General features: G+C 39.3%; 1 protein-coding gene across 3 annotated transcripts; it reads left to right on the top strand.

Annotated features, from left to right (window-relative positions):
* NAB2 (NGFI-A binding protein 2) lies at nt 1-24,386 on the top strand. 3 transcript variants are annotated; one of them, XM_072134920.1, is made up of 7 exons: nt 1-322; nt 9,356-10,166; nt 12,055-12,188; nt 14,008-14,059; nt 15,516-15,630; nt 15,762-15,959; nt 16,900-24,386. In XM_072134920.1, the coding sequence occupies exons 1-7, from the start codon at nt 270-272 to the stop codon at nt 16,992-16,994; spliced, it is 1,458 nt and encodes a 485-aa protein (XP_071991021.1). In that variant the 5' UTR covers nt 1-269; the 3' UTR covers nt 16,995-24,386. The 3 variants fall into 3 exon arrangements, with proteins under 3 accessions (XP_071991021.1, XP_071991020.1, XP_071991022.1); XM_072134919.1 differs by having other exon boundaries at nt 15,759-15,959; XM_072134921.1 differs by having other exon boundaries at nt 1-326; nt 15,759-15,959.
* The last annotated feature ends 156 nt before the right edge of the window (nt 24,387-24,542 follow it).

Raw genomic sequence — 24,542 nt, 5'->3', positions numbered from 1 at the left:
TATTGCAATGTGTATGTGGGTGGAAAACAGCAGAGAGAGCGCGCAGACCTTAGGCGAGGGGAGCTGAGAGAAAACCAAGAGAGAGGCAGAGGGATATGAGAGAGGTAGGCAGAGACAGCACAGAGCAAAGGATGATGGCAAAGGATGTGATGAAGAAACATTTCTAGAGGATACAGCTACACCACAACACGCCACTCCCATTATATTCATTTCTCAGCTAAAAAGTTTCTGCTTCACGATACTGGGGACACCGTATGAAAAACTCCTAAATGGCGGAGAGGGCTGGCAGATCCGAGGACCTGAAGCGGGCATCCAAAGCAAGGCAAGTAAGTTAGCAAAGTGAGCAGATGTGCGCCCTTGTGTGCAGTGTGCTGGTTATCACACATGGAAAGCTGGTTATATGCTAATAATATAATACACTTTAATCTATATTTCTGATTACCCCCCGGCTGGTACTATTCCGGCATAACAGGAAATATAAGACAATGCCAATGTTAATAATAGGGCAGTAACATAGTAAAAATAGGTGCTTTTTAACCCTGAAATGTCCTTTCTCCCAGAAATGAATGAATGATGTATTCAAGCCTCTATAATTTGCTACTTCACCTTTCAGTAGATTACATATGGCAACATCTATGTCTCCGTCTGAGGACTCTTCGATGAAAATTATAGCAGCTCTTTTCAAGTAAAAAGCACTTATACTATTATGAATGTAGTGAGTGAATTGTAGATTTGGAGGGTTGTGCTGCCTGTGAGAAGAAGACTGGTTAAAGCTCTTTGTTGTTTCCAGCCAGAATCTCTGGAAATATGTTATACAACAGAATGTCAAAGTTGTAAGAAGGTGTACCAAATAACAGTTTAACTATTAATATAATTAACACTAAGCATGTTATGGGAAGCAATGTTGGTGTATTTTATGGGATGTGACACATTGATCTCTATCCCATTAATGTGTGTACTCTTCTTGCTCGTATTACATCAGTATTTCAAAGCAAAAGCCAACCGTGAAACAGAGAAACAGTATCACGTGTGACAACCTCCTCTTTGTGGCTTGAAAAAACCAGTAAAAAGGTTGTTTTCACAGATGCCATGTTGTTACAGTTTTTATTATACAAAACCTCTAGCAGACACTGCACAGCAGATACTACAAAGCAAAATTTTACTGAAATGCGAAGAAAGGAAGTAAATAAAAAGATGCCCCATGCAACTGAAGGGTCCACATAACAGAGGGAGGATTTAGAAGATATTTTATTAAAGTGTCGGCACCAGTTTTCTAACTTTGCACTAGAAAGAACGTGCAAACTGCTTGCACATGTATTTATAAAGTGTCTGCGCCAGTTTTGTGTCGCGGCTGCACTGTGTTCGACAAAAAAAAAATGTGCACCTAAAGGGGTGGTGTTAGCGCTTAGATGGAGTATGCTCCACATTTATTACTGATGTGCTCCACAATTGTGAACTAAGTGCACCATAAAATAATAGTGCACCACAATTCATGAATCTGGCGCCCCCTGTACACTTCACAGGCAAACTGCACATATTTCAGGCTGCACTGTTTTTGATAAATGTGCACCGTTGTCAATTATGGCAGCAGATTCTGTAAGGAATCCACTACCCCCAAACTTCTGTACACACCTAATTTACTTTATTATCTAGGGATTCTAAATAATTTGAAAAGATTTCTGGAAGAGGTCATTTTTGAGTAAACGTGTAGCTGTTAGTGGAGATTTCAATACAGTTTTTTTTACAAGAACCCATCAATGAGAAGTATGTATGAAGTTCAATGTTTTAACCCCAGTTCTGACACCATTTTGTGCTGCACAGCCTGCACCTTGTCATATATAAAGCTAATAGAAATCTGGAGTCAGTTGCAGTGAGCTTAATGTCAGGTTTTTTTTAAGCCCAAAAGTTCATAAATCCAGGAGAACTAATTTTGGAAAGTGGCTAGAGTGGTGAACATCCACTTGGAAAAAGTTTTGCGGTAATGGAGAAGAAAAAGACGTGGATGAGTGGTTAGTGCCCTTTTTCTTAACCAAAGAAATAATCTGTGAAAGATTTATTACACTGTCCAATAGGGCATGACAAATCAGGCACATTATTAGATCATACAGTCACACACTGCTTTTACCACAAAGGCCTATCAAGACCAATTTGGAAAACAGCAGTCCTGATACATTCTCCCACATTGTTGTCACAAAAGTAGCATTTTTATTAATAATAATGTCCACTGCCCTTCTGGTCTGAGGTAGGTTTGGGGAGCAATGAGTAGCAGTGTAGTTGTATTAAAGAAAACCTACCACTTGACGTGGTAGGTGTAAGATGCATATACCGAGCACCAGCTCAGGGTGGGCTGGTGCCGGTGCTTACTTTCTTTAGTGTCCTAAACCGCTCTATTGCGGTTTAAACACTTTTTATTCTTTACAGCCGAAGGAGCTTCGGCGCACCAAGCACGCGCTCATGACGTCACCAGCTCTCCTTCACTTCCTATGTAGGCGCGCGCTCAGCAGTTTAGGACACTAATGAAAGTAAGCACTCAGGGTGAGCTGGTGCTCGGTATATGCACCTTACACCTACCACTTCAAGTGGTAGGTTTCCTTTAACTTTTGTATCATGCCCATTTTTGCAGCTACTCGGTACCTACATGAATGCAAACAGGTATTCCAAAAAAGGGGATCAGATCATCAAGCACAGCACATTTTCTAGTGGCACAGTTTCTAAACTGACAATAATTTTGGGTATGGTCAACTGTCACCTTTGTTCTACTAGCTATACCGAGTCCATTTACAGTGACTCACCTGGATTTTGTTCAGGTAGAAAGAAACTTCTATAAGTTAGTCTGTCAGTGACAAGATAGGTAGCAAAGTTTAGTAGGAAAACCAGTAGGATTAACCATAATAATCAACAGATTTGGAAAAAATCATTTATCATTTATATTACTACCTGTCAGGACTATTGGTTTGATCTTCTAGGGTTTAAATAGTTTTATGATCCACAAATCTATGATGATGTCCATATCATGGATGTGCAGTAAGACCACATGGATCATTGCTGAATGCTGACCTGTCTTTTTATTTCTTGCTCCTTATACCTGCAGATGGAGTAGGTAGTGTATGATGTTAGGATTTTGTGATCCAATTTTTTGGAAAAAATGTGCACTCACATTTAAGGCCAAGGATTGCTCATGTAGAAGTTTATTACCAGCTGCAGGTTGGAAGTGATCCATGAACGGAATCTTCTTCCCAGCAGCAAAATGTCCTCTCAAATAGTTTCCTAAAGCTGGCAAGTAGTGTCATACACAAAACTTTATTTGGTTAAATGCCCTCTTATGCAGACAGCATAGAACCAGCTGTATCACATACATTTCCAAACCCAGGATTACACCATGACAAGAACACTGCTGTGTTATCTCAGAGTTAGTAGACAGGGGTGAACCTGACCTTTCTGCTGCCTGTGGTGAGCTATAGATAAATGGTGACCACTCTGCCCCATCCAGTAGTAATATATAAGCTTATTATTTGGTAAGTGGATTCTTCATGCAGTGTCACTAATGCGGACATGGTATGAAGAGACACTATTTTGAGTAGCAGGTCCTGGTCTCTAGCAGATAACTGTGCCCCTGATGCTGCCCCCATCTTGCTGCAAGTGGTGCTGTCTGAGGCAAGAGGCTTAACTTGCCTCATGGTTGTGCACCCCTGGTGGTAGGTTTCTCAAGTTCTCCACTTGGAAACATTAAAGCTGTTATGACTTTCTTTAGATGAAATACTATAACTGATACTGGCAAATAGAGAAAGCCACAGCCAGTTATAAAATTCAAGTAGTTAAATTGAAACGTATCCTTATTCCAGATATCTCCAATTGAAAGAGAGTATTTATCACTTTCAGAAGCTTTCAGATAATAAAACCTACCTACTTTCATTTAATGTGAACAAACTAAAGGCAGCTAAAAGTTAAATCAAACCAAACCAAAATTAAGACATGCAGTATTTCAAGATAGTCAACCCTGGATGTATTGGCATCATAGGATGGCACACAGGACCTTAAAACACATGCAAGTTAAGTACCCAAGAACATGGTCTTCAGATCATAGAAAATCAGCTAACAATAGCCAGGTAATAGGGACATGTTTGTATAATACCTATTGCAGCATAATTTAGACACATTTTGTGGCACATAACTTTCCCATGAATTCAAAACTTTTTTTTTGTGGCATATTGAACAATCACTGTGGGTTTGCATTTTAACAACACGCAGTCTATCCCACTCCGCCTCTGTAATTCCATGAATAAACATGTGGGTGGAATCCGACGCTCAGCAGTCTGCGCTCCCATTTCATCAGATGAACAATGGGTTATTCACTCAGCTTTAGACAAGTATTATTCTCTCTTATTATGTATCATTTCTTTTATGTTAGCTAAAAAAATTGTGGTGAGGATTCTCTCACTGTGCAACGTGTACAGCACGTTCTGCCATTGTTCTGCCATACACTGCTGCCATTTGTCGAAAGATGACCTGACATGTCTGTTTTTGTAAATACTTGTATTCCCCATGGGATAACAGTGCTGGAGAATAATTTTCATTCACTCCGAGTTGTGCTGTTTCTCTGCTACTTCACTGCATATTTATGAATAAATTGACAACTTTTGAAAGGAGTGTCCCGTCCCAATCTTCTACTGTTAGCAGGGATTCAATAGTATCGGAGTGTATGGAGTGACACCTAAGTCATACATTCTTAGAATAACAGATCCTACTGGATTAGGAGAATAGAAGTATGCCGGAGAGGTAACATGTGCTGGTATCTAGACTTGTCCCATCATTCTAAATATCATTTATCTCCTTATGGATTTTCCGTTGTAGCACAAAAATTTTTTTTATTTTTTTTTATTTTTCAGTAAACCCAAGTTACAGATGACCCGTCTGCCCACTGTGACCTCTAGTGAAGCTCTCCAGATGCTTTACTTTAGTCCCAGGCTGCAAAGGACAGCTGTAAAGTGTCTGTAATGTAGCTTCATTGATAATTCTTGTTCCCATTAAAGCAAAGAATTTTGAAACCCCCATTGTCACTGGGGCAAAAAATTTTTTTATCTGGAGTTCCAATTATAAAATATACAGTTTTGACTTACGTACAAATTCAACTTAAGAGCAAACCTATGGAACCTATCTTGTACTTAACCCGGGGACTGCCTGTATTATATTTTTATTAGAATTTATATATATTTAGAAGGCTAGATAATTTCGGTAATTACAAATTCCCAGTGACTTTCCTGCAGGCTTGTCAGCAATGCCCTCCTAAAGGTTATGAATAGAATTTGTCCTACATGTTGATTTATATATTATGTTGGTTTTAATACATTTGCAGACAATGATAGCCAGAAGACCCTAATACCCTAACCACATTGTACTTATCATGGTAAAATTTCTCTGCAGTCAGTAGGAGTTGCAGTCAAATGACCTGCCGACAGCAGGACTCAGGGCTAACAGTGAACACCATTCCCATGTCAGTGGTGGGAGGGCCAATCCAGTAATGGGTCCCATTATCCATAAGAAGTTTACAGAAAACAGGAAGTCTTGAGTCCTGCTAGTAGCCTGCTATATGACTGAAGCATTTAAACTGGCTGGCCACATTACCTCATGTTTTTGTGATGTGTGCGGGGGGCAGAATATTAGGTAATTTACCAATATACATCTATTAAAAGTTCTGCTCCACTTTCTTGATATGTAAAGTGAAGCCTCCTGTCTTTCCCCTCATCAGCCAGACATTCCTGTCCATAAAATGGCTGCGGATGGAGGGTCATGTGATCTCTAACGGGCGATTGTTCATGGACAAATCACATGACCTTCCATCTGTGGCCATTTTATGGACAGGAATGTCTGGATGATGAGGTAAAAGACACTTTACATATCAAGTGGAGCAGAACCATTAATAGATGTATATTGGTAAATGACTTAATATCCTGCCCCCACACTTACACACACATTACAAAAACATGAGGTAAAGTGGCCAACACCTTTAATGTAAATCTACCATCAAAATTAAGCATGATAAACCAGGGACACTTACTCACAGACCTAGGCACTGTCACAACAGGACTATGAAAAATGCATTTATGCTTTTCAACATGCACTTCTGGAGTTATTGCAAAACTACAACTCCCAGCATTCCCAGCCAGTAGCTGACATAATGCATAGCAATTACTACCTAGTATGGTACCTGGTAGCAAGAGAATGTTGATTAAAGTTCACTTTGTAATCACATTATTGAGGTATCTTATGTACTTTCTGGAGAGCAATTTCCCTCTAATGGTAATTTCCTGACTATATTCGCAGGCTACAATTATTTTCCATCTGAATGATCGTGCACATAAAATGTTAATTAAAACACTGACTACAGAGGTATAAACCATATACTAAACCCCAGCATGTGGGAGTTAATAGCTTTATTAATATTCACAGAAAAGTCTTCTCTAGCGCTCGTACACAACAACACCGTAATGTCACCTTAGACAAAATAGATGATACTTAATAGAAATGCAGTCTTCAAAAAACCTAAGTTTCATTTGGATAGAAATCATGTACCAGATAAATATGTAATACAACAAAGGTATAAATGGAGGCTGGAGTAGCGCTGCCATTGTGCTATTATTTATTATTGTGCTTGTGCTATCAACTGAACAGAACTAAAGATAGATCCAATAAAGGGGATATCTGGGACGGCAAAGGTGATGGCCTGACCTTAGGCCATGTCAGGCTGGAAGAGGTCTCACTCCTCTCCATGACAGGGAAATATATCTATGTGCCATCGATTTTATGAAGAGTCTGGTCTAATCTGAACTGTTTTTCTCAAAACACTCATAGAATATAGTTCATGGGGATACTTGAAAAAATAGATGCCAAACCGATGTAATACGGAACACAGAAAACGAGACATGGTCTGTTATTTACATCTGCATCTGAGCATCTAGCCTACTTTATGGATAGGCAATCAGTTTTGTAGTTTTGTAGTCTCGAATCACCATCCTTTAAAGGAAATCTACCGTCAAAATCCATCATGATAAACCAGGGACACTTACTCATAGATCCTGGCACAGTGACTGTGGTAATCTCCTACTGTAAAATTAACTTATAAAATTATGCTAATAATCGAGGCGTTACCAGAGCCTCTCTGTGTTGTGGATGTACAGGCTGTTACATTGTGTAATTCCTTCTGCTTGCTGTAATCACACATAGTGGGAAGGTGAGGCATATTCCTGCACAGTATAAGAACCTGTGATGCTGTAGCAGGAGGGGCTCTGGTAATGCTCTCAGAGCCGTTATGGCTCATTAGCATAATCATACATGTTAATTTTAGAAGGAAGGAGCCCATGGAACACAAATATAAGAATATTACCACAGTCACGGTGCCTGGATGTATAATTGTCCCTGGTTAATCATATTTGATTCTTAGATGTGATTAATGATGTGACACATGGGGGCAACACTTACTTAGGGCCGTGTGCCGGTTTTCTGTCAAACTTTGCAAGTTCTTTTTAGTGCAAACATGTACATTTTGTGCAAACATGTACATGTTTGAACATGTATTTAAGAAGTGCCCAAAACATTTGTGTCGCACGCAATCATTTTTTGGCGCCCCTGCACTATTCTTCATGCAACACAAATGTTTAAACTGCAGGGGGCTCTCGGACCATACGCCAGATTTAACATGTCCAAGAGAAATGTGTTGCACACCCTATGTTAAATGTGCACCAAAAAAAAGTGGTGCACTCTGTCGGTGCAGTGCAGGGAACGCCAGATCCATGAAAAACGTGCGCCAGAAATCCTGAATCTGGAGAACTTTGCACACTACACAGACAAACTGCACAGGGTACAGTTTGCACAAGGCTTAGTAAATGTGCATAATGGCATATATGACAAACATTGAGCAATGTGCTGCTACTGCTAGTTTATGGATCAGTGTCTGAAGATATAACTAGGTGATATATCACTAGTTTCAGATTATTGGGAGTTCCACACCTTGCTCACACACTGATCAGCCATTCAAAGTTTCCTCTGTTACACAGAACATGTAGGATTAGATGCCATTTTTTCTGTGGTTGGTGGCAGAACCAAGTAACTGCAGCTAAGGGTACATTCATATGCGGTATGCCCACCTTGCAGGTATACCGCCGTGTGCTGGAGATGAGGAGGAGGTGACCCCTCCTCCCTCCATAGGAAATAGCGGCAAACGGCCGCACACTCGCAAAAAGATAGAGCATGCCATTTATGGGGAGCATGCCATTGCAATTTATGGAGGCGTATATGCGGCCGCAAATTTGCAGCCACATGTACATCCCCATGAATGGCCGTGTAAATGACCCCTTTAAGTTCATATTCACTTTGAGGTAGTTCATGAATACTAAAAACCTGGAAAAGTCCCTTTAAACAGATGCCATATTATGCAGAGTTCTTTTATCATATATTCAAAGTGAAACTCCATGGGGCACATGTACCTTTGCCTTTTTAATAACTATCAGTCAAGGTCTAATTCTGCATTTACACAAATGTCCACACGGCTACGGCTGGGCACACATTTGGCGCACTGGAGAGGAGGAGAGATGAGCAGTGCTTACCCCTCCCCTCTCCATAGAAAATAGTGCTGCACTGATGTTGTTACAGCCAAAGATAGAGCTATTTCTATCTTTTTTGCAGCCAAGGCATGGTATGGTGAGCACATGTTGACTATGGGGGACGTATATGTGGCTAAAATTTTTTGTCCGTATGTATATATGTCCCCTATACGTTTGTGTGAATGCAGCCTTAAATGAATTTTGAAACTTTTTAACGAAGCAGCTTTCCTAAGCCTGGCAAGAGCAGGTATAGTTTTGAGACTTTTTTGCAACTTTTTACAAAAATTCTCATCTTTAACACCTGGCTCCAGGTGAGAACGCTGCATTTAACAAGACAATGGCGAACTTTGAAGGGAGGTTGTCTAAGGTGCATAAAAATGTCACAAAAGTGCACGTGCAACCCAAAGAGTAGCTAAAAACGAAGAAAAAGCCAAGCCTGAACAAAGGTACATGTTCCCCCATTTGTAATTTTATAATATTATTAGTATTACTACTTTCTGCTTTGAACATTTCATTTACAGTGCTGAAAAAGTCTTTCAAGTAATTGGGATAAGACTTTATGTATAAACGGTCCAGACACAAACAATGCTCCTTGTGTCAACCTGAGTCACATCATATCAAGTCATATCATTAAAAATTGTTTTGCATAGCAAAAAATAATGACCTTACCAACATTTGTAGTTTTAAGAACTGTCCTTTTTTGCTTTATTTTATTATTTCTTGTTTATAAATGTTTTTCATTATGTTTTGACCTGCAGGATCATTGCAGAAACAACTACCCTCCCACGCACCCTGGGTGAGCTGCAGCTGTATCGTGTTCTACAGAGAGCCAACTTATTAGGTTATTATGATACCTTCATCCAGCAGGGAGGTGATGATGTTCAGCAGTTATGTGAAGCTGGAGAAGACGAATTCTTGGAAATTATGTCCTTGGTTGGCATGGCTACAAAGCCACTGCATGTCAGACGGCTACAGAAGGCCTTACGAGATTGGGCTACTAACCCAGGACTGTTTAACCAGCAACCTTTGAACAGTGTGCCTCTCAGTGCCAGTATACCATTGTTTAAGATATCAGAAACAATGGGAAGAGTAGCTCGGCCATGCAATGGTCACATTGGTAACATTGAGTCTCTGAGCAAAGGCATTGGTGGTTTTGTTCTTCCAGAACAACAAGAACAACTTGGGAAGCGCTCTCCATCACAACTAGACAACAGGCCTTGGACAGTACAAGTGTCTCCAGAACTAAATGAAGGTGATGAGGAAGATGTTGAGGAAGATGAAGATGGGAGAGGAACACAATATGCAACGGCAGGTGAAAGGCTAGACCCTGAGTTGGTACAAGTAATATCTGACAGTGTTGAGAGGCTAATGAAAGGCTTGCCTCGGGGTGATGTCGCTGAAGCGCGATCCATGCTAAAAATAAACAAAAAATTGGGCCGATCGCTGGGACATATATTTCAGATTCCAGATGGAGGGCCAAGAAAAGAAAGGGAGATCCGGCGACATAGTGCCATTTATGGAAGGAGCGACTCGAAGAGACGTGAAGGAAAAAGACTCACTCTGCATGAGGTCAGCAGCCATTTTAAGTTGTGTTGACTTCTAATTTTAAGCACCATATTTTTGATCTACTATATGTGTATATTCCCTTACAAAACCAAAGTTTTTGTACATTGACTTGTGAATTTTGGGTTTGTATATCTTCCATACGTTGCCTATCCCTGCATTAAATCAGTTATTGGCTGCATGGATGATGAGCCTCTGCATTGTTGGAAATGGAGACTGATTGAAGACCGGTCAGGGTTGGAATAGAAATGCTTTTTTCATTTATTTTTCATAACAAGAGATTAGAAAGAAAGATAGATGAATAGGTCCATCCAGGTCAACATCTGCAAAAATTGTGTTTGTGTGGGTTTCCATTGGGTCCTCCAGTTTCCTCCCACACTCCAAAACATACTAGAAGGTTGATTAGTTTGTGAGCCCCCAGGGAGACAGGGACTTATCTGGCAAGCTCTGTTCAGCGCTGCGGAATTTGTGTGCACTATACATTTAAAGTACAGTAATTACTATTATTGTAGATAGATAGATAATGCATAGATATTCATGCAAAGGGAAGTGAGCAAGTTCTAATAATCTTCCAGTATACATAGGGATTCCATGGGTTGTCCTACTCAGTGATGCCCAGCTGTTTTCTATGAATGAATATATAACTCTAGCTTTGAATTACTAAGCTTTCTACTAGTCTCATTAGCCCTGAATCATCAGAATTAATAAAGACTATAAAATAAAATTTTAAGGAGCACCCTAGCTTCTTCCCTTTGACAGTCTTTAATTACTTTCCTGCAGCAGTGATGCAACACCCAGCCACATGACATTTACATCCAGAAACCTCAGCAGAGATGGTAGCATCTATGGCACAAGACTGCAGAGGCTATTGATGGGCTGCAGCAGTCATTTAGAGTATGGCACATCACAATTGCAAGAGAACAGATGAAGTGCTGGAGCAATAGTAGATTAAAAAAGTTTTTTTTTCTTTTTCAAATTTTCAGGATTCTTTTTATTTTTCAGGTTTCCATTATCATGTACAATAAAAACAGATTGGTAATGACCCCCCTTCCCTTTATGCAGTATAAGTTGTGCTTTATAGCTACTGCTATGGGCTGGTGCTTGTCATGCTCCCTGCACAGCCTCCCTTCATGCCTGGATCATAATTCAAGCAGTGAGAGCACTAATGTATTGTGTGGGGGTGGAAGGAAGACAGCAATGCCAGCTCATCTCAGAAGCTTTGAAATGAGCAATTGACATATAAAGCACACTTGAAGCTTAAAAGCCTTATTTTTAGTATTTTTATATAAAAATATTAGACCACATTCACACAGGAAAGTTGACATTTACGTAATGTTACAACATGCCATTTTTCTGCTTCAAAAACCTGCACATAAGTCATAAAAGTCATAAGTCATAAAAAATTATTACACGTATCCTGGTAATTACAGTATACTAATATTACACAAGATGTAAAGGGGTTTTCTGGATAACTATCTTTAGGTCTTCACAATAAGATTGGACCTGGACCTGCAAAGATCGGTTGTTCCCAGCATCTGAAAATAAGAGAATGAAACAGGAAGAAAACAGCTCCGTTCTCAGTGTAGTGGTCAGATCAGGTTACTACAGATCAGCTCCAATTCATTTAATTAAAAAGTTTCTAAATTGCAGTGACTTGGTTCAGAAAGTTGTTTCTTTCCATCAACACAGAAATTAATTTTGATTTCCTAATAACAGCCATGTACTTTTGGATACATTACTTGATAACTGATGTTATTTCTCTTTTGCCCCATACATCATGGTAAACTATGTAGAGCCATCATTGATAGTAATACATAGAATGATACAATTGTTAAATCTTACTGTTTTCATACTTTTCCTAATCAAAATTTTCATTTTATTCTGTTTTTACCAGCTAACAATAAATGAAGCGGCAGCTCAATGTTGTATGAGGGACAATACCCTACTGCTTAGGAGGGTGGAGCTGTTCTCTCTAGCAAGGCAAGCGGCACGAGAGAGCTCCTACTTGGCATCTCTGAAGTGCTCCAGGTATGTTTTCACCCTGTATGGTAACTGTTCCTCTTTGCTCAGTAAAACATCTTAAAACTCCTAGAAGACACACAACAGCATCTAATGCTTTGAGCCATTTACTTTCCCATGGACTATTGATTATTATTGACCTTGGTTGATTCTATTTTTGCAAAGTAGATAGTGTTAGACTACATGTCTTAGGATTCACAAACCTATTCTTTTGGTCCATTATCCTGTGATATTTATTACACCAGCTCTCGGCAGGACAGCTTAAAATGATAAGGAGAACCATGCTGACTTCTGGTAATGAGGGGACCCAAAATTGTTGGACAATCTTGAGCTAGGATCAGAGCTGGCACCAGCAAAGGGCATATCCGAGCAAGTGCCGGGTCCCAGAGCTGCTGGGGGGACTTTATATAAAATACCCATAAGAGGGCTGTTTGGTATGATAAGTTAGAGAATATTTTAGGGAACAGAAGACTGTTTTAGTTTCTGAATTTTTAATGCCGCCATGTGAGTTTACTGCAAAGGGTCCTACTGAGGCTCTATCGCCCAGGGGCCTACTGATACCTGGAGCCGGCCCTGGCTAGGATGTCAATGTGATAGGGCAGGGATGACTTTTGTACGGTATTATGTTTTATTATTAGTATTATTCTGGACAGGATTATGATACTGATATGATAGCAAGCATGATTAAGGCTCTTTCATCATTATTTGTTTGTGTGTGTTGGCTTTCGTAACTACAATTCTGTAATTTTTATACAATTAGTATTTATATGATTTGATAGATTTTGTTAGCTTTTTCATAAGGTCGTATAGTTAGCTTTTAAATGAGATATTAACTATTACAGCTATGGACATTTTGTTATACAATCTAATTACTGTATATCTAACTTTGTCTTGGTTTGCCTTCTGTAGATGCTTCTTGTGTCAGGAAGTAAGCGTTCTCCCTATGGAGAGTTTGCCAATTAATGTCTGTGGAGACTTATTGGCATTGATGCTCCACCAGGGGATTCTGGGAAATATAAACATGTAAAACAATGCCTCCTTTTGCTACCTTGCAGACCCCTTAACACCAAGTATGACCTACAAGAAGTCTAATAACATAATGTGGTAAGCCAACCAGTATATCTATTCTAGAAGGAACAGATTCCCACCTGTAGACAGCACTGTTTCGACCTTTCAATGATCCTATTGAGTACAAGCTCACCTGCTCTAAAAAGAACATATTTTTTTTTGTTGAAAGAGCCTTTATTAAAACTCACAGATAGTGTGTGCCATGACGTAGAATGGGCTTTGTACATACCAAACAATAAGTTAAGATGCACTCCTAGCGCCTTATCAGACACAGAGTACAGGTTAGAACACCCTATATGTGAGAATCAAACCAGTATATCTATTCCAGAAGGAATAGACCAACAGCTACAGCGCTACTTCGACCTGGTTGGGTCTCCTCAATACAGCGTAGGGAACTGGTTTGGTGAGAGGCTTGTGACTAGGGTCAGGAACTAGGAGTTCTCCTTATAGAGAGTTTGCACATCATATTGTTAGGCTTCTTGTAAGCTATGTCTGGTGTTAAGGGGGCTCAAAGTAGGCAAAGGGAGGAATGGTTTTCCATTTCCCATATTGGAAAACGTATTTCCATATTTCTTTAAGCTGATTTATAACTGAGGAAAAGAAGGATATGAAATATACATTGATCCAGCAGGAAAAATTTAGGATGAAAGCCTATTATAAATGTTAACACACACAATTGCCCCCAACGGTGTAAAATATAAAACCTTTTACTACTGTATGTATTGAATTCACACGTTAATGTATGTTATATTTCCCTCAGGTTAAATCCTGAAGAGACAGGGGCACCACTGACAAAAATACCAAAGCAAGAGGTAATCTATCTCATAGCAGAATAATGTGCCTAGTGTTTTATTATTTTTTTCCTACTTCTAAATACATGAAATATAGTAGTATATCTTGCCGTTGGAAAGTGACAATTACTTCACTTTTCAAAAGCCTGGAGCTCTTTTTTCCAACTTGCTTTAAAAATATTCATAAACTTCTACTATTTTCTTAGAATAAAATAATTAATAATAATTTGACATGAAAGGTATGTAGATGTAGTTGCCAAATCCTGTGTTTGTAAAACTGCATGTTGTCAGAGAGGAGGGGCACTTCACAAAAAAAGATGGAGCACAGTGGGGCACATTAACTAAGAAAAAACTAAAAGTGCTCTGCCCATGTATAATGATCAGTGCGCCAGAATTATTAAGAACGTGCGCCAGAAATCTTGAATGTGGCGCTTCCCTGCACTGGCCCGACAGAATTCACCAACTTTTTTTGACATAGGGCGTGCTACAGACTTTGCATGTTAAATCTGGCGCACGGTCTGACTGAGCCCCGGAACAGCCCTAAATTGTGTCCCATGGAGACTAGCGCAGCTGCACTACAAAACGGTCGCGTGTGACACATTGGTGGTGCAGACACTTCTTACATACCTGTGCAAGCAGTTTCAACAAAAAAGAACGTGCAAAGTTTGACAGAAAACTGTCGCAAAGCCCTTAGTAAATGTGCCCCATATTTTTTCTCTCTGGTTACTTTCTATTGCTAAAACAGCTCTCTTTAATGATAACATGACTTTAATGATAGTAATTGAATTACAGTGTCTGGTCTAATGTCTTTCACATGTTGGAATGGAATATATATATAAAAATATTGGGGGGAATTCATGATGCCACTCTGGAAAAACTTCTGACATAATTGGCACCAAAAAAAGGCCTTCCAGCACATTTATGAAGGCATTTTTTCCCCTTTTCTTACTTTCCGACATAGGGGTTGTGGCCTTTGGAAAAGGGGGCATGGCTGGGTGTAAAATAGTCTGTTCTCCAAAAAATAAGGGGGTGCCACATTGTGATGTAGTTTAAGCCAGCTAAAAGTAGGTTTACAAGTAGGGCTCAGCAGCCGTACATTCAGACGACCCCATAGACATCAATGACGGCTCCGCGCCGTATGCGGGGAAAAGATAAAGCATGCTCTATCTTTTCCCCTGTGTGCGGCCGTGCAACGCTGTTTCTATGGCGGGGGAGGGGGTCACCTGTCTGAATGTACCCTTAAACATCATCACGGTGATGAATCTGTTGCAGCCCTAGGCTAATGGTGTTGAGCTCTACACTATTGGAGCCTGTGACACATTAATGAATCCCCCCATTATATCCAAACCTATTAGAGAAAACTTTCACCATATCGCAAATAGTAATGAGGGAGAGAACATAAGTAAAAGAGATCATTTTATGGCACTATGCCTTAATCATTTTAAGTAACGTTGGATTCATTACATTTTATTATCAGGTTGTGGAAGTCCCATTGCAAAGCGAATCAGAAAGTGTAACTACATCAGTAAGACATAGTTTGGAAGAAGACAGTGGAAGTGTTTCTGGGGAGAGCATGGACGGCCATCTGCAAGGTTAGATCTGCCGTCATCATTTGATTTAGCAGATTTATGAAAACAATTTTTTAAGGGGACTATAAGAAGTAAAAGCTGTGCTGTGATTGGTTGCTATGAGCTTAACATGCTACGTCTATGTTTTTAAGCAGCTGTAACTGTAAGAATACCCACCTCTCCTGGAGCTCCCCCTGCAGACCTGTCACTTGCTCTACCACATCCAGCACCATGGAGCCGGCAGCTTTTGCAACAAACATTGATGGACGAAGGTTTAAGACTCGCCAGGCTTGTATCACGTGATAGATTGGGCCGCCTCAGTCTGTGTGTGCCAGGAACTCCCCACATTGCAGGTAAGGAGAGACTCAATCTAAAATAGGCTTCATGTATACAAATAAATATTAGTCAGTATGTATATTGTTTTTACGTAATATGTGTAGTCATTGGCAAGTATTCACACGAAGGCCACCTGCACATGAACGTTTGTTAGTCTGATCCCATGGACATTGATATTGTAAAACTTCTCACAGTAGTGTTGCCTCCGTTAGGTCAGGGGAGTTCTTGCATCATTTCTGTATGAAACAAGCACTCCTGCCCTTTGCAATGTGTGCATTTCATGGGAGCAGATAAAGCATGTGGCTCGGTTTCCACCAGCCACACACATTCGTCTGCTAACCAATAACCAATAATCTAAGAAAAATCTGTAATACATAAACTTGTGTCTCTATTGCCACTTCCAATAGTCTTATAGCTTATATTATCTATGTATTCTTTCTTTTGTAAATTTAAAGTAAACCTGTCTTTAGAAACTGGCCTAATAAGCCACAACCAGAATATTGTCAAGCAGCATAACACCTTCTAGTTTTTGATCTTTCATAGTCCAGTGTGGAGGAATCATCTAGAAAAATAGCTTTGAAGTGAGATGTAAATTGGTTGTATAAAGTCAAGGAGGCGGAGTTTTTAACACTGAAGTCAAGTTTGGGAGCTCTTAATGCCTCCTCCTCTGTGATTGACATCATACATCGAGATTTGGTTAGTGATTTTTGGAATCTCAATAACAGTGATTGGGGCTGCCTGGGGAAGAGAGAGCTTGACTTCAGTGTTAAAATCTCCTTGACTTTATACAACCAATTTACATCTCACTTCAAAGTTGATTTTCTGGATGAGACCACCACACTGGGTCATGAATGAAACACGATCTGAAAGGTGTTCAGCTGCTTGGCAACATACTGTTAGTGGTTTATTAGTTCTGCTGACAGGATGTCTTTAATAGCCTGTTTTTTCTCCTTACAGAGTGTGATGATGGTGGCTCAGAAAGCTGTCCAAGTTTGCCAGTTTCACCACAAATCACTGACCTCAGATCTGGAAGCTGCAAAGAACAGGAATAAAGCAAATCAGAAGGCAACCTGAGGTCAACCTAAGGAGAAGAAGCATCAAATACAGAATTCATTTATTCCCAAACTCAAAGCCATCTAGGACACTGAGCCATCTCTAATAATGATTTTACCAATCTCAATGGCCTCTGTGTTGAATATTACCAGCTCACTGATGTAGACTGAACAGCAGGTGACGGCATACAGTGTCCTACAATTTACCAAACTTACTTATGGGCCATAACATAACATTGTATTATTATGGCATTACAGTTACAATGTATTGCAATGATTATTATGACATGTGTGTTGTATAGAGCATCAAATTAGTTCACAGATTTCTCATAATAGATATCCAATGTTATAGTATATTAACAGGATGTCAAATAGTTGCTAGTTCATGAGATAAAAGCTCCCATGCTAAGAAATATATAGGTCATACTTATGAGAAAAGGAAAAAATGTGTTTTCCAGTTTATTGCTTTAACTTTAGACCTATGAAGTTGAACAACAAACAATTGGGTCCAAATCTACCACAAAACCTTGGAGTAGATGTCTGAGGTTATAGTAAGGCTGACTTGTGATACCACACACCACTAATGGATATGGGTGGCACTGGTTGTGAAAGAAAGAGCTATGGTTTTCTAATCTAATGCAACCTAAAGGCATTCACTGACATAAAAACTTTGCAAATGATAGATTTCTGCCATAAAAACACTGGGAGGGAATTTATTGTGGCTTGCACAATTCCTGGGTCATGGCAGGTAAATTGTGACCCCCTCCCCCATTGCAACCAACACACCTCCACGCCTAATGGGCAGGGAACGGGTGTGTAATGGCGTAGATTATTTCAGGCCGTGGACAGCCCACCTGATGCATTTTCTAAAGCTTACACTGGAGCTGGCAAGACCTGCTGTATTATTTCTTGACAGGAAGCTTTTCTCTCACATGGGAAGAACTGTTCCCTTTCCCTTCTTAAACGAAAGACAATTACCTCCTAGCACCCTTAATCTGCACCTAGATAGAAGCCTTCCCCCTGCCTTCTACTGTATATCAAAAGACAATTACCTCCTAGCACCCTTAATCTGCACCTGAGTAGCCTTCCCCCTGCCTTCTACTGTATATCAAAAGACAATTACCTCCTAGCACCCTTAATCTGCACCTGAGTAGCCTTCCCCCTGCCTTCTACTGTATATCAAAAGACAATTACCTCCTAGCTCCCTTAATCTGCACCTGAGTAGCCTTCCCCCTGCCTTCTATATAAAAAGACAATTACCTCCTAGCAGTCTCAATCTGCTGTTGAGTAGCCTTCCCCCTGCCTTCTACCGTATATCGAAAAACAAATCCCTCCTAGCACTCTCAGTTTTCTCCTGAGTTGCCTTACCCCTGCCTTTTATATCGAAAAACAATTTCCTTCTAGCACTCCCAGTCTGCTCTTAATAGCCTTCCCCCTGCCTTCTGTATCAAAAGACAATTACCTCCTAGCACTCTCAGACTGCTCTTCAGTAGCCATCCCCGTGCCTTCTATATATCGAAAGACAATTTCCTCCTAGCACTCTCAGTCTGCTCTTCAGTAGCCTTCCCCCTGCCTTCTATATATCGAAAGACAATTTCCTCCTAGCACTCTTAGTCTGCTCCTGAGTAGCCTTTCCCCTGCCTTCTATATCAAAAGACAATTTCCTCCTAGCACTCTCAGTCTGCTCTTCAGTAGCCTTCCCCCTGCCTTCTATATATCGAAAGACAATTACCTCCCAGCACTCTCAGACTGCTCCTGAGTAAAAAAGAACATTGATATTAATGCATTTAGGCTAATAAAATTATCCAGCTAATAAGTGGTGAGATTGGAAAAAAGGAAATGAAATATTTAGGAATATCAGGAGCAGTGTGAAAGTGCTGAAAGCTGGAGGCCGAGCCTATCTTCCTCTGTGGTAGGGGAGCTTCAATCATTAGAATTTCTAATACCATTTAATGGCACTTTAAGAAAAATAAAACTGTTTATATGGTAAAAAGGTGGCATTTGCAAATATTATTTTTCTCTCTGACAACACTTTTAAAGTTTGCAGCTTGTAAACATCCAGCTAATATAAGGAGCTGTTGATATCATGTAGATATGGATAGATATTTCTCAATTGGTGATACTGGAGACAATGTAGTGGTCATGGGAGCCGCAATAGATAACACTACAGTTATGTTGCTGAGAATAAGAGATAATAATATTCTGGAAAATTTGGCTACAGAGTGAATGTCCGTAAGGTTTAGTGTCTTTTTCGTGAAGTTGACCAGAATGTATTTTAAGCAAAGTGAGCCAGATAATAAGGCTTACAGGATAGGAGCCGGAGTGCATTAGAATATTGCTCTTAAGATCACCTTTTTCTGTCTTTTAATTCAGGGTTGCAGCTAAGGACTCAATGCATGCCACTGGGAGAATCCTTAATTTATGCAAAGTGAACTTACCAACATTCAGGTCAATATTATATATCCAGTGATACCCCAAAGGCAGGATACAATGGGTGGAACCACTGACAATCAGGAGTTACTACAAATAGTCTTATCTGGGGGTTCAGTACTTTACAATCACTACTGACTTAAGACAAATGAGAAATGTTTCCTCTTTTAAGGGTCTGTTCACATCTGTATTGATATTTTTTGTCATTCTGACGTGCCACGGGGGCAAGACAACTAAAAGTATGGGAGTGCCAGATCTGTCACATAATAGACACCACTGAATCTTATTGACTATAACAGGTCAGTAAAGTTTTCATCATGATATCTGTAATTTTACTATTTTATTAGATGGAGCCTCCAACTCAGATGTGACCACAGCCTAAAACTAGGACACCCAGAAGGTGCTTTGTTTTATTACTTTATTAAAATAAGTCCCGACTAGATATGTTGTGTATTGAGTCCAGAGCTGCATTTATATTTTGTATTCATTTAAGATATTTAATCAGCAGGGAGTATTTTCGTTTTTTGCCTGGAGTTCAGTCTGATTCCACATTTTGTGAGCCCCTTAGACTGAAATCCTATTGTTACAAAGCAATAATCAGACTATGTATTCTGTCCGCAATAAACTCTTCAGAAAATCCATCACAGCAGCGTTGTCACTTCTCAATGGAGTCTTTGGAGATGGGAATCACTTTGCTGGTTAGGTCGAAAAACCAGCCTGTAAAAATGTGTTTTCAGTAGCTAGTAACTGTGTGAGCGAGCTTCTTTACTCTTTTGCCTTGGAAATGACGGTACATGATAAGCTTTTGTTCTACAAGCACTCAGCTAAATGTAGATAGCTCATTCTTGAATTAGAATCTATGAATATACATTCCAGTAGGAACCTTGAAATCTACTGTATGTTATTGATGGTTGTTCCTCAGTTGCCTTTCTAATTCATTGTGCACAGTGACACTGCGTAGTAGTGAATCTTATAATCTACTGTATGTTATAGTCTTGACCCCACTTGTGTAATCTGTCATATTGCTGTACGTATAACTATGTCCATTATTGTCTATAGTCTATTTCTTGTATATGATAATGGTATCTGTAGAATTTTGTCTTGTTGTTTCTTCAATGTTGTCTTCAATAAGAAATGATTCACTGCATGATGTCAAATAACTTCACACATTATTTCACCCTAACAATAAATGCACTGCTGACTTCATGGCCATGTACACGTAACGAAATCAAAGTGGTATCTATTCACCGTAAAATATTCCCAATGCTGGGAATCTGATCTATCTACCTGCCTAGAATGGTCAATACTAACTACACAATGGAATTTGCTAAAAGTGTCTAAAAGACAGTCTTAAAGTGCACCAAATATCAGTGTTGAATTCTACAGTAAATGATTGATCTGTCTATTTTCTAGTCTAACTTTACACCTTCTATTATTTTGCTTAGTATATGCCTACATATTGAAGGCTATGATAAGCCAGCTCACCCCTTTCGATCCTTAAATCCTCCTTCCTCATGGTGCATGATGCAAGCCAAAAGTCCGTCAGACAAAACAAGAAAATAGTGGAAACTTCTGCACAAAGTTTCTGCTATTTTACATTTTGGATACTTAGAATGTGGATTTTTTTTGTCCCTTTTGTTGTACAAATCATAAAAGTATCTAAAACACTTGAAAATGTGAAACCAGGAATTTCTTCTAATTTCTTGGACACAACTTAGGTAAAATTCACTAACTTTTGCCCTTAAAGTGTCTATACCATGTTCACCAAGTCAAGTTGATCAGAGCCATGCAACTTTCCCTTGAAGTATAAGTAACGGCAAGTGAAGAACAGGCAATGGTCCTTTACGTCCTGGGCTGTGGCATCCAAAATCTGAGGATTTTGAATGTAAGACTTAAAACGTAGTCTTCTTTCTTTACTACAAGCTATGTTGCTTGAATTAAATAAAGGCCTAGTAGTTCTTCTCATAGTCTAGTAGCCTACGACCTTCAGACAAATAAATACAGCATTTTCTAGAGCATTTTAAAAGCTTTTCAGACCTATATTTATTGTTCCCCAGAGGTCAGTCATTTTGGAGGAAATTCAGTTTCCATATTTAGGCTAATTAGCTTCTCCGTGCACAAGAGACAGGACTATGGCTGTTTGTGATCCTGTTTTCTTACAGCTATGCCGCTTCTGACATATATTGCCAAGATAAGGTGTAGACAGAAGAATAAAGGTATACCAGCTGGCATGACTACTCCCTGGGTGTACTGAGAAGCTAATTTGCATAAATAAAACAATATTTTTCTCTAAAATATTCTATTTTTGACAAACAAGAAATTTATGTATTGAAATCTTTTTAAGTGCCCTACACAATGGTGGATTGGCTTTTGACCGAGTCAGGAGTAAGAAGACTTCCTTTAAGAGCTATTCATTGTAATAGTTTCCAATTTAAATAATCCATACTAGGATAACTTCTTATTTGCTTAGATATAACAGCATGTTTTTGCTTAGATACAGTAGTTCTGAGAAGAATCCTATTGTTTATGTAGAGTTATCCTCATTTAGGACCTTTACCTCTCTCTGGAGGACCTTGCATTACTTTTGATCTCGACTGTTTCACTGCTGGTTTCAATTATATATAACCTGCAAAAGAATGATAAACCTGTCAAGTCCACCTTTATCATGATCCACATAGATATTTGTAGGTTGATCCTCTCGGATGTTTTATCCCATGGAATTGGGATAAAACATTTATAATCCATATCTAGAGACACTTAACTCAGTCTCTTGTTACCATTAAAGAACCCACCACCATGTCTTTGAATCTCACTTTAGAGAGTATTTTTGAGGTGAGCAGCTTGTCTTATTCTGAGCAGTAAATGTTTCCTCAGGAGTTATCTCTACCAGTAAGTAACCACATAGCGACAACAGGAACTGGACATTAAGCAACCGTCACCTCTTTAACGTGATAGTTTCCTGGATACAGGCCGACAAATAACCAGAGTAGTTATTGTATGAGTGTATATTAGTTCCCAAATGTAATACAGAGATATTTCCATCTAGCTCTGCTCTCAAACAGGGATGGTAGTTACATTAGCACAACTGTAACCATACACAGCCGGCTGAATACCTGACAGTGGCTTCATAAACTCCTTATCAATCACTTCATGACTTGCGTCATTACCATACATAGGAAAGAGCTCAGTACCATGCTGTTCCTTATGGTCAGTGTCAGAATGTCAGGACACAAGCACATTGGAAGAACCTATTGTCCAATAATTTACTCTAATGTGTTCTTTTTGTTTCAAAAATGTGTCTCTTGGATGTGATCTTATCTGTCTTTATGATTGCTTAGTTATGTTCCAGTAAGTCCGACTGCATGGGGGTGTCTATTCAATACTAGTCTGTAAATCCTCAGTCTAGACCTTTTAATTTAATAAAGAAAAAGGGATGAAACCAATATGAACCTATGTACTTATGTAAGGTAAATGCATCTACAGCAATTACTGTGATCATTACTATTATAAGAGAAAGGAAATCACAGAACATAATGCATCTGTCCACAGAAGGGAAGACATGCTCTTCTCCATTAGAATGCATTAAAAAGAGAGAGAACGCAGGTTTTGTTCTTTATTTATACTTTACTTAGTTAAAAGTACCCATTGACTGAGACACTGAACTCTTTACTCCCTACATTTTGGATGTACTACTGTTTTGGGTAATGAAATCATTGCAGGTTTTTATTTGTATATCTGGCATGGTAGTATTGCCTTAGAAAGGTATTTTCCTAAAATAAATCATGGTGGGAATGGGTTCCTGGAGTATATGACTGCGGTAAAATTTTACCGAAATGGTTAGTCCAATGTGTGTATATGTGTGTATATGAAGAGTAATGTTGTCTCTGTTCTTTACGTAGCTTGCATTTACTAGCAGCTTTTACCTCTGTAACTGCTGCAACTTCTTTGTAAACTGACACCTCACCGAACTTTCTAGAACTTGTCCAGTTGCTAGCAAGAGGAAATTCAGCAGATATTTCACAGTAAAAAACAGACTTGGAAGTAGTGATGGGAATTACGGCTCTCCTTAGTGAGTTGGCTCATTAGTCTCCGCTCACTAAGAAGAGCCGGCTCTTTTTGCTCCTGAACAGAACCCTATTAAATATATAATAGGGAGCCGCAGTCCAGTCAAGGACCCCACACCACTCCACTTTTAACCTGATTGTATTGGGTTAAAGGGGGCCGGTTAGGGGAGGGGTTACGTGAGCCATCAGACTAATAGTCACCTAAACTGCTGATTTATGCAAAGTTTGTTAAAAAGCTAGTGACTATTTCAGTATCATAAAACTAATTATCTTGATTCAACAAACATTAACAAACATAGATCCCCACAATTATGTTTTTTGTATTTTGGATCCTTTGAGCCAAACTGAGCTGAACTGAGCTTTTTTATATATGAAAATACACTCTCCTGTAGACAGGCTATAAAATATTAGGACATGTATAAGATGCATTCATAAACAGAAGATAGTAGGACCGCCTGTAACTCGCCATATAACCCTTATTTCTCCGGTGGTAGATGATAATGGTAGCATGTGCTTTCTGCTGACTATACGTTGTAGATCTGCACCCACTACCCTCTGACCCATACCGTGCTAAAATGTTTTCTTTTACTACGTGTATCATACTTCATAAAATGACATGGCACAAACGAGCTGAAACCATGATGTAGACTTTCTGTGGCCTGGCTTACACATAGTACTTTGCTTTGCTTCAGTAATACAGTAATATCTGGATATCAACATCTTAGAAGACATTGACCATCTGTTCTGTATCCCGTATAATGCGAGCTCCATGTTAACTGATTGCATATGTTTTGCTGTACGTGTTCTGTGTAGAAATTCTAGCAGTAGTCTTTTACTTTATTGTACATTAGATTATTTATTTTGTTATTTGAAACAATAAAATTTATTTTACATCTTTCCTGACAATGTTTTATTTTCATGAATGACTACATAGTCTGGTCTGTGGTCAGGATAAGGGATTGGCGACAATTCACATTTAAGTAACATTATACAGCGCCTGACCCATTATTTTCTGCTGCATAATTTCAAAGCTTCTTTTGCTTTAGTGCTTTCA

The sequence above is a fragment of the Engystomops pustulosus genome, chromosome 2, assembly GCF_040894005.1.
Source record: "Engystomops pustulosus chromosome 2, aEngPut4.maternal, whole genome shotgun sequence".
In the NCBI taxonomy this organism is placed as follows: domain Eukaryota; kingdom Metazoa; phylum Chordata; class Amphibia; order Anura; family Leptodactylidae; genus Engystomops; species Engystomops pustulosus.
Note: the sequence above shows the minus strand (reverse complement) of the source record. Positions and strands in the feature narration are given on the sequence as shown.